The 12,117-nt window shown below is 40.8% G+C and overlaps 1 protein-coding gene across 1 annotated transcript in view; it reads left to right on the forward strand.

The window, feature by feature from the left end:
• DNAH5 (dynein axonemal heavy chain 5) overlaps nt 1–12,117 on the forward strand; it is a 5,853,083-nt gene that overhangs the window by 3,960,017 nt on the left and 1,880,949 nt on the right. The window contains exon 54 of the mRNA XM_085606747.1: nt 3,876–4,029. Coding sequence (XP_085462873.1) covers nt 3,876–4,029 — 154 coding nt within the window. The remainder of the gene's footprint in view (nt 1–3,875; nt 4,030–12,117) is intronic.

Consider the following 12,117-nt stretch of genomic DNA (forward strand, 5'->3'; position numbering starts at 1 on the left):
TCGGCTTTGGTAATTGCGATAACCAAAGTAAAGACCCAAAGAACCAAAGGACTGGGAGCGACCCACTTATACTTAATTCTTATTCTTAATAATCAAAAAGGTTATCCAAATTCTAATTGTCAAGTTCTACATGACCAAACGTCTTCTATAATACTCACGCCAAAAGGGTTCTTTTTCTCACCTTTTGAGTGACATCATGTGGAGGATCAAAATCAGGAAGAGCAGAAATATGCCGGGCTACATAATCAAAGAATCTCCAGAATCCCTGTGCACAGAGTACCTTCTTGGTAGAATCCCGTTCTGCCCTCCTCAGTAGATTTCAGTCTCCTGACAAGATCACTCCCACAGACAGTCACTTCTCTGATGAGGCCGTGCTGGTGGGCGCCAACTGAAGTACTCCAATTTTTGAGACCCCAGAGGTGCCAGGGGTAGCACCCTATGACTTCGAGTACTTCCTGATGTGGTATTATAGAATTCTGCATATCTTGATAGTATAACAAAGAACTTGGCAACAGAAGCTGAAATATGAAAAGACATCTTTATTAAACTCAAATGAGTGAGACTACGTCGCACAGAAGCCTTAGCAACTGAATGAGGCAGTCTGCAGAACAGAAACCAGTCTCCTCTTTTATGGAGAATGTTACGCTCTGGGCAACACCGCCCTTCTCTTGCAGTTGGTCATTCACATGTATACATTACAAACGAAAAGGCAGAGTCATGATGACCATCCCACATTCCAGTTAAGCCAGCCCGTAATTATTTACCCAGCAAGGCTCAGATCCCACATCAGATATCGATAGGCCCCAATAAACATGAGCATCTCCTGTTTTGGGAAACAAGCCATAAAGCAGGAACAGTCAGGTGTGAAAGAGATTAGCCGGAGGCTTGTGTAGGATGAAAAGACTTTATGGTGTGTCAAGCCCTGATGCTAATCACAGGTGGTCAGAGGACGGGGAACTCGTGAGACCAGTTTGACCTGGGGTGGCGGAGCCAAGCTGCCCAGGTCACAGAGAAGTCACAGAAGGTGTAAGTGTCCTTTAGGCCTAAGCATGGCCTATGTGAGGGCAATCACAAAAATGGCTACTGTTCTAACATGGAACCTGAGGGTTCAATATGTAGTATTATATATATATATATATACGGTGAATTCTTTGGTTAAACATGACAAAAACACTTGTACATACCGCATTTGTCATTTGCGGTTTGTTAAATACCAAAGTCGGCAGGGTAGGGGCCTGCCTCCAATGTGGTTCCATGTTTTAAAGTACCACATATTGCATTTGTCTTATCTGTAAGCAGCAGTAAAAACATATGTATGTAAAATAGCAATAACAACAAGTTTAAAAAAAATGACAGTCACCTAAGTTATATTGCGATACGAGTAGAGATGTGGGTACTGTAAACCGTATTACTCTATGGAGACAGTTTACCATGTACCACGCAGTTTGCAGAAAGTGATACTTCCACGAGAAATACACCACAGAATATTAAAAAGTATCTACTAAGAACAGTGTACACTCCATGTAGCACTTGGCAAAAAAGACCCTATTCGCTTAAAATAAACGTCTGAAGGTGCAAAATATTATACTACCTGCAGCCTTCACACTTTCGTGAAAAATTAACAGATAGCCCATCTTCTGAAGCAAAATAAGCACATTTGCAGAGTTTAATACCTGGTGCACACAGTTGAAATTGTCTGTCTAATAACTCTAGGCTGCTTACAATACTTAATATGTTAAGTCTTTGCCCTACAGCCAACTTTTTCTGCATTTTCAGTGACAAATTCCACTAAATATAACGGAATTGTAATCTTTGTGTGTGTATATATATCTATATACACACACAAAGATTAAAATACCGTTATAGTTAGTGGAATTTGTCACTGTCATTAACATTTTGAAACTAAAAAACAAAACAGAAATTCACCAAATATAGTTAGCAGACCCAACTATTGCCCTTTTAACAATGGTGGTCGGACCGCCAACCGACATGCCAGCGGATAGGAGACAGCCCGACAATCAGTCGGCTGTCCCTCCTCCCAATTACAAATATATATATATATCCCACAAAAGGATCCCAGAGGTACAACCATCCACAGAAATGGCGCAACACCAGGAAACAGACTCCGCAGGCAAAGTTGAAAGTTAGTGATGATTTATTCAAGCATCAAATGTCCAAATGACGCATTTCGGCCACCAAACATGCGGCCTTAATCACATCTATATAAATATATATAGATATATATATATATAGATATATATAGATATATAGATGCCACACACGGCGTCTTTTCACTAATTTATTGGCAAGGCAGCATTTCAAAGCAACTTCGCAGGCACAGTTCAGTCTGACATCATATCCATACGCATTTCGGGGCTCCTCTCGCCCTGGATCTCAGGAAATGGCTCACGAGGAGTTGCAGCAGCTTTGAGTAATCACAGCTTTGTGATCTTTTCAATCCCGCCTTGTGGGCGTGCCTTTTCAATGCATTGTGGTTATACGAGTCTTTAATTTATTTATAGATCCTCTAGTGGGTGCCGTTACTTCATCTATCTCCTTCATATCAATTAAATATCCCCATTAGGTTACTGCATTACTAGCTAAGTTGATTGTCCTGCTGTATTCTTACCCTGCCTATATACACGATGTTCCTTGTGTGCCATGCTCGTGATAGCGCCGGACCCGCACTTCCACGGGGGGGCATCTTCGGGCAGGGGAAGGCTGATGCATATTTCAATCGTCAAGCTCCCAACACTGAAGATGCCACACACGGTGTGTTTTCACTCATTTATTGGCAAGGCACCATTTCAAAGCAACTTCGCAGACACAGTTCAGTCTGCCATCATATCCATACGTGTTTCGGGCGTCCTCTCGCCCTTGATCTCAGGAAATGGCTCACGAGGAGTTGCAGCGGCTTTGAGTAATCACAGCTTTGTGTTCTTTTCAATCCCACCTTGTGGGCGTGGCTTTTCAGTGCATTGTGGTTATTCAAGTCTTTAATGCTGCCTTGCTGTAGCCAAATAAATCACTTTTGCAACACCAGCACGGGCTTTTGTTTTGGAGATAAACACAGTATTCCTGCAATTTGACACTCATGCTTTTTCCACACCCGCTACATGAGCCATCGCACATAGAGGCCAGAGGAAGGTGTGGAAACATGTTTCTACATACACATATACCTCCTTAACTACATTTATCATGAGTGATAAAAGCATATGTGCTGTAAAAATGTGTGTGGCAAATGAGTGTTAAAGGCATTGTGTGGTAATGCCTGTGTTGTAAAGGTAAAGGCTGTTTCAAGTTCAGCAGTACTACACTGGGCCCAGGCATAAAGTAATGCCTTACCTAGAGAAGAGAATAAAGGTCTCCGCAAACACCCAATTACCAAAAACTGAGACAAATTATGGTCCTCCAAGCGAAAAGTACCTAGAGACTATTCTCTATCTCCCTGAAAAGTACATACTGACCCCCAGAACCTCTTCCCCTTCTTTCCTGCTGATCTCAGTCACCCCTGACCTCAATACGACGCCTTGATTTCACACCTATTCCGTAATTGTGCATACAAACAATCCAAGCAGAAAGTTAATGTTTGTAGCTATTTTTGTCCAGTTTCTGAGTGTAACTGTATGCTTACAACATTTGCACCACCCACAACTAGCCCTTTCTATTTAATAACTTCACATTCAATTTATGAATGATCTTTTTGTATGTTTTGCATTATCCTCAGAATCGGATTATATGGCATTGATTTGTAACATTTAAAACTGAATAAAAAATGTTGTTTATACTCATTTCATGTATGCACCTGTACTTGAAATGAAGGTAAGTAATATGTTACAAATAAACCTAATGATTTTGCTTTTGTATAATTTCAGATCATATAATACCTCAAACCTAATGGAAGACTTGAAGGTTTTGTATAGAACAGCGGGGCAGTATGGGAAAGGCATCAGCTTTATTTTTACTGATAATGAAATTAAAGATGAATCCTTCTTGGAATACATGAATAATGTGTTATCATCAGGAGAGGTAAGTTTTTTTCAGCATAAAATGTATTTAACAATTGAATGCTGAATTTACTTGCCTCTCTTTAGTTAACAAATAGGGCCCCTTTGTCAGTATTTTCCATACAATTCATTTAGTCATAGGTTCCAAAGCGTAGTTCCAGACTAGCTGCTTTCAGTTAAGCATCTGTCCCGACTTTGTATATTTTGAACAGTAACTAATGCACAACTTCTCTATTTTGTTTTTTTGTCTGCTGTTTACAAATAAAGTTCACTGGCACTTTTCTCAAAAAGTTATTTCAGCAATTACATGTGGCAATTTAATATTGTTTTTTTAATCCTGACGTAGAATAAGATACTTTTTAATTCATTAAAAATACAAAAACACCAGAGAGGTATTACCATATAAGGGAAGGAGCAGTAGTATGTTGCCATGATTCCCGTTGCATTAAATCTACATTACATTACAGCTTTTATGTCAGTGACTTTCAATACGCACATCCAAGATACTTGCAGATCACAACTGTGTTGCACTATTTTTAACCTATGTCCCGACCAAGGCAGATGATAGTGGCAATAAACACCAGATTAATGCCCCAAGATGGCTACTGCAACAGTAACACAAGCAGTGGCAAAGCCAATGCCGTATGTGAAGCTTATTGGCTTTGTCGAGGCTTGTTTTTAAAGTTTATTTTTATTAATGTAGCGCACACACTGCGTCCATCATAATTTGTTTTGCCTCTCTAAGAAAAAATAATATAAAGATGGATGTTGCATATAGGCCCTCTTGAGCAGCCATCTTGGAATGTTTTTCAATCCTTTCAGAGATGGTTGCTTACTGAGTTAGTAGTAGAAAGCTTAAGTCAGCTGGGGGATGGGGTAAGTGCACACATGTTGATAAATAGTGCTACCCCAACAGGGTGGCATCCCCTAGGTGCCCAGCTGATTCCCCAAAGGGGATAATGATCAATTTCCAATAATAATCAAAATACTTTTCAAATGCGATTCATTTGTTGGCTGATTCTGTTTATTCAGGAATTTCATTGATCAAATATAGCCAAGTATCCATGTAGTAACTTCTTGAAAATATAAATGTTAAGGTGAATCATTTATTTCAACAATCCCCATCCCAATACATTTCAAGCTGTCTTAGCCCTTCATCAGGGGATGCAATTTCTGGAAAACAATGGTTTTAGTGTCTTCTAGTGAGGCCGTCATTGGTGAACTTAACAAATTCAAATCTCTTAGCAGATGTAAAAAAAACACACCATGTAGACGAAATACTACATGCATTGTGTGTGCCCATAGATAAAAGAATTAAAAGAGTGAAAGGGGTAAAAATTAAATGGCCTATGCGTGATGCTCATACAATTAATTTTTGGAACAATCAAGGAGGTAAACATGTGCTATGTTCGTTCAAAAATGGCAAGTGTTTAATGTTAGTAACCAAAGATGTTATTGAATCGAGCTAGTCAGTTCCAATAGATTATTTTGTGTCCCTATGCTTCGGTTAAATGTAAGCATTATCACAATCAGATACCGCAGTAGGAGTGTCATGAAAGAACATCGTAAAAATTATTTCAAAGACAATATCTACCAAACTGTTCTGCTGCTCTCCCAGACCCTCATGAACATGCAATGCAGGTCAAAAACCAATACATTCAAAACACAGTGAGACTGAAATCATCCTTTCAAGGGAATACACCAGAATAGGGGAGAAAGACACTGAATAGGAAACAAAGAAATGAGATTGACAAGAAAGCCAATGAATCATAAGCAAAGGGAGAACAAAAAGCCCGCTCTAAATATATATTGAACGCAGTAGATGTGTTCACCAACAGACAAAACTGTGCTCCAGCTCAATCCCAATTAAGAAAATTTGAGCCCATTTACTTTCTGCTACCCATGGATCTTTGGATGCATGAGAGGGAAAAGGGAGAACAATTTTCAATTTCAAAGTTTCAATGTGTAACTCATTAAGTCACACAATAATCCAGTCCACAAATAGAAAAAGCTTAGTAGGATTTATTACAAATTCAAAACTAAGCTCACATAAACCACTCTTAGCATAAGCATATAAAAATACAAAATTAGAAAAACTTGTCCAAATCTCCTGAAGAGATGTCCTCGATACTGAAGAAAATGTATGATTAGTTCAATTATTACAAAATAAACAATCAGAGAAAAGAAAGTTGAGTCAAGTTGCATGAATTGAGTCTCAACCAACAGCATTTATACTACCCTACCCTAGTCTATCCTAGCAAGGATTCCCTATTCTAATAGATGAATGTCAGGTTCAGGAACAATATAGGAGAAAAATAAAGAATGGTGTAAGCAGTTGTCAGCAGTTGAAGTCTTCAGTGGAAATACTCCAAGCATGGGTCAAGTAGCATGAAGCCACACTAGCATAGGTCTGCACCCTACAAAATCTCAAAAGGTGTGTATGCCCACTAAGTAACAGACAATATCAACTGCATTTGAAAGGAGCATGTTCCATGTGACCTCCCGTGGGGTACTTTTCCAACAGCCAGGCTCGATTCTTCCAACTCCTTTCTCACACAGATAAGCTATCCTCTTAGTCCTTGGCCATTCTTCTTCTCCTCCATGGGAACTCATCCCCATGCTCGTTACCATTTTCCTCTAATGCTACTTTGTTCTTTCACAACTCACTATCAAACAAAACAATGACCCTTCTATGTTAACTAATAACACTTATCTACACCTGCAGTGGAGACAAAATACAACAAAAACATTCTGCATTGAAGGTTAAGCACAAAGCAAATGTTAACTGCATTGTACACTTGCACCGAAATACAGCGTGAGGCTAAAATAAATCACGCGTAACGTTAAATGAATACACATTAGGCCTTAAATAATAGCCAACTTAACAAATGCACTAAGTTATATGTATGTGCATATTACAATGTGGTTAATAAATGTAGACAACTCAACATATTATCAGTTCCACTATGTCACTAATAATGAATTTCAATCTTACATTCTCATGTTTGAACTTCAACCTATCTACATATGTTAATTACTAGCATAACAATATCTCGTTGACACTTTATGTTCTCATAAACTCTAACTCTCCCCTTACAATACTTTCCATTAATCATGTTTATGCACAATGTTTATTCACATGTACATCATATGGAATGTGCTTAATAAATGTTACCCCCTTTTTTAGTAAAATAGTCACACATAATAGTTGAGTACCATCTATAGGTGAGTATGATGCACTCCTACGTTATCTCACATTGAAATCAAAATTATGCTTTCCTGAGCCACCCTCTGATGGTGTATCAAGCTATCACATCTTATCTTTTTATCTTATCAGAAGAACAAAGTTAAACCCTTGTGGTGGCAATTGCCTTTTTCTTGAATGCTTGCAAACGTTTTATTTCATGATACTGTTCATTCTGCCTCTTTTGTAATTGAATATCATCTTTTTTTATGTTTCCTTTTCTCACTTTATATCTCCTGTACACTTTCACTCCCACAATCAATATAATCACGCAAAGGGCATAATCAGCAAATCTGCAAACCACCTACCTACTGCACTTAATCCATGTCCTACTGAGTCCCACACACTTTCGGTTGCCAGTCCACCTAATTCATTATGCACAGCAGTAATATTCTTTATGTACTTCTGCAAATCCTTACTTTTGTCTAGGATGCAAGTACAACATTGTTGAACTCTTAACATCAGACACACTCCGCCTTCTTTTGCGAGCAAAATGTCTAACACGAGGCGATTTTGCAAAGCCACAGCTCTAATAGAAACCATCTCAGTATTTACAATCAACAATGCTCCAGGAGTGTTAGTAGATAACTACAGTAGACAGCTTTCTAGTCTTAATGTCATTCAATATCATACCTACGTTTGGTATGATTACTCCAAAATATCTCTCACAATTTCTCCAACACTCACACCACGCTTAGGTCTTGACTTCTCTTCCCACTCAAAACGATCCAAATCCTTCACGTGATAAATCTTTGGAAACACTGCCCCAAAATAACACGTACCATACCATTCATTCGGCAACTTGAAGTAAGCATTCTTTACAAAAAGCAAAATAAACTCCAGGCATCACAGAATCCGTTCTATCGAAGAATAACTTCCAACTTTCTTGAATTGCAAAAATATGGTCACACTAATGTCAACACTCCCATAGTTTCTGCAGTTTGAAGTGCCACTTCTCATGACCAACTCTTAATTCCCACAGCTGCCTTTTCCTTGACTGCTCTACACCTGTCCTCTACCTGCTCCAAAGATTTATTTTCATTATCAGTGAGGATGCATGTTAAATTATTTCTATGTGTTATAAGCAGTGTCTAATGTACCAACTGGTATGAAATATCTATTTAGAGTTTCAGCAACCCTAGTATCCGAATGCCTATTTAGATGCTTAACTAGCAGAATCTCTGCAAAAAGTCAATCATAGTTTGAATAATTAATACTGGAAATGATCTTGTCCATAGAAAAGACTCTGCAATAAGCTATATATATAATGTCATATGTTAGTGGTATATGATGATATGTAATTCCCTCAGCTACTGAAGCAGGAAGCTGCATACAAGCATAGCAATCTCGCGCTTACATTGTGTTGACATACTTGTATAGCAAATTAGTGTAAGCATTTAATGTATAATCTCCCCTGGACAAATCTTCATATATTCTGTTCTCCCAATAAATATACAATGTGTACTGATTTCTGTTCAGGGGCAAGTTTCTCTTCTTTAGCATTAGTTAAACCTAAACTTAGTCCTACAATTATTACTATTAAGCCTAACAACAAAAGTGTGATCACTACACTTAATATGTATCTACGTTTATAACTAGTGTTATTAATTTCCATACTGTTTCCATACTATTTAGATTCAGACCAAGTGAGGGAAGAAATAGCAGCAACAGATTTTCTTCTGTCGGTCTCCACCGGTGCGACAGCAAAACAACAACTGTCTCTATGTGCTTTGACTTTATTTACTGAAATATGTACAATCTTTGAGAGGCCTCATGTACTTCTTCCACTCGGACCTAAGTTTTCTTCTTCAAGCAAGTTCACAAAAGTTGATAAAGTTCATTCAACATGTCTAATAAGTTCTGAACCCAGTTCACTTGTGAGCAAATGTAACAAATCTTCTCCAAGCTCTTCAGGTTCCACAGGGGATTGTTCCGGATTTAAATGAGGAAAAACTGTTTAATTTAATATTAGATTTCTCAGAGCACTCAACCTTGGTGGGTAAGGAATGGCAAATGCAAGGAGAATATTCAAATACATACCCAGACTCTTCAGCTAAACATCTGTTATTAACACAGATGTTTACAGAGCTCCCCCTCATCCGCATTTGTCCACTCAGGAGAAGAGTACCTCAGACAAGGCACCCTCGATCTTTTAGACCTTCTGATATCTGTTCCTTTACCTTCGCATCCACTCAGTTCAGGTTCACCAGAGATCTCAGTGAGGGGCGCAAGAGCTCTTTCTGACGATAACTTCAGTCCTCACCTTTTCTTATTCTTGGTCCAGCTTTTCTTCATCACTACTCATGGTTCCACAATACTAGCTCTCGCGTGAGGGTCAGAATCTGATTTGTTCACCACCACAGCATCAACTTCTTTCTCTTTAGATTCAACTTCAGTTTCATTGAGACCCCCTTCAATTGTTCAAGTGTTGTCCCTGACTCTGTTTGGTTCCCCACGGTTTGCCTGACCTTCCGTGGCTTTTCCACCACCACTGGCGTTTATTCTGAGAGAAGAGCTGTCACTCGTTCATGGGAACACAGGACTCTACGAGTGTGGGAGGCATGCACCCAGTTCGGTAGACCACTGCACTTCACAGCAGTTGTAGTAACCAAGATCACCTGGTACAGACCACACTAATGTGGTTCAAGATGGTTCTTGCTCAAATGTTTCTTCACCATGACCCAGTCTCCGGGACTATGGTTGTGGCACTGCTCCTGATGTGGCAGTGCTATTGCAGTTTCAACCTGGTGAGATACAGAACGGACCACATCAGCCAACCCTTTACAGTAATCAAGTCCCAAATTGTCTGTGATGTTAACAAGTATGTTGGTTGGCACAGCAGGCAGTCTCATAGCTCGTCCAATTATTGTCTCTTGTGGCGATAACCCCATCTTCCAAACAGGAACACTGTGAAGACTCATCAGTACAAGAGACAAAGCATAAGGCCATTTCAGAGAAGTGGAAGCACACACTTTGCCAATCTGGATTTCTAAGTACTGTTGACCTGTTCTACGATTCCTGCAGCTTCTGGATGCATTGCAATCTCTGTTCCACTTGCTGTGCAGCACATAGCATCCTCAGAATCTCATTATTAAAATGGGTTCCTCGGTCTGACTCCAGAGAGGGTTGAAATCCGAATCCGAGTATCAGCTCTCGCATTAGCAATTTAGCGACGGTGATACTATCACAACTTCTAGTCAGGTATGCTTCTGCCCAACATGAGAAGATGCACACTGTGAGAAGTTGGCCTGATATATGATGTCACTAGTTCAAGGGTACACCTTGTATCAGTCCAAACAACCCTTATGGTGATTGGTTGTAAAGTCAACCTTATAGACCAGCTATCCTAGTGGTAGCATGGACAAGAGCAGTCTTAGGCTAAACTCTGTATGGCATGTGAAGCCAGCTGTTATACCATTTGCAATCCCTTGAATACCAAATGAAAGGACACCACAACAGATATATATAAAAAAAATAGAATGTATTTATTCTAGTCAAAATACCCTCAGCACTCTTTATGAGATGTGAGGTAAGTACAACACAGTCTTATTTAAGCATACATAAGTCACACAGGTAAGTAATACAGTTAGGCCCTAGGGGCCACGCAAACCATATACTAAGTAAGTGGTATAAGAACCACTGTCACGAACACAGGTTAGGCCTAGGGAATCGCTGGGGCTACACTATACTACCAGTTACTAGGCAGTGGGAGGCCCACGGGATTCAGGTGCAGAGTGGAAACACTCACACGTAATGCGTTAAAGTCGATAGAAATAGTAATGTTTAGAAATAAAGAGTTTTAGGATACTTCGGAAGGAGCTAGGAGATGGAGACTTGGAAACTAGACCCTAGGATAGTCAATACCCTGGTGAGCACCGGAGTACTCAAGTTACCTAGCCCACGGGCTGCGAGTGCATAGGTGTGAACTTGCGTCGGGTTTCGTCGTCGACTCCTATGGATGCCTGAAGAAAAGATGCTGACAGGCAGTCTGTGAAGAGTGTCCGGTGGATCCCAAGGATGGAATCAAGAAGGAGGATACCTGCAAGCAGAGGGGACAGAGTCTAGGTCACCAGCCAGGAGCCGGGAAGGAACCAGGAAGGAACCAGGCGATGTCGTGAAGATGCAGGTGAAGAGGTGAAGCTTGTCGCAGCAGCCACGGGTACCAGGAGGCGTCGAGGACGACCAGAACCAGGAGGCGAGCTGTCCCACGAGGGCTCTTGCTGTCGGCGGCGTCGATGTCGAATGCGGACCCAACAAGCCTTGGCAAGCGCAACCCACGCAGGATGAAGGATTCGCTTCTGTTGCAGACCAGGAAGGCCAGAGGTGCTTCTCTTTCACAGGGAAGCAAGGGCCAGTCTGGAGGAGCCAAACCAGTGGTGGAAAGTTAAGGGTTCGTCGTCACAAAGGCTACTAGCCAACGGGCAAGCAACCAGACAGACGCGTCGAGCAGGAAAATGCAGAAGGGCCCCACGCAGAACTCGTGGAGTGTGGAGGGCTGATCTTCAGTGCAGATGGTGCTCTGGGTTGGGGCTTCTCAATCCCCAGAGCACAACTTCGAGGATGCCTCAGAAGCTGCGCTGGAAGCAAGTAGCCAATTTTCCCAGGTAGCCAGTCCCACGTCTCTCGTCGCCTCCACGGATCTCAGCTTTGTTGTGGATGTGGATCAGGGTCGGAGAAGTCTGGAAGTCAAGGCACTGGTCGGGGTCTGCAGTCGGTTCCTCATGGAGCTTAGGCAAAGCAAACGGCAGGTCGCTATATGGTGCCTGTTTGCACAGGGTGGCCACTCCTTGGCCACAAGGGAGATTCTTCAGTCGTCTTCCGTAGTCGAATGTCGAAGGTCCAGAGTTTCTCTTCAAGTTTCAGTTT

This window comes from Triturus cristatus, chromosome 5_2 (assembly GCF_964204655.1).
Source record: "Triturus cristatus chromosome 5_2, aTriCri1.1, whole genome shotgun sequence".
Lineage (NCBI taxonomy): Eukaryota > Metazoa > Chordata > Amphibia > Caudata > Salamandridae > Triturus > Triturus cristatus.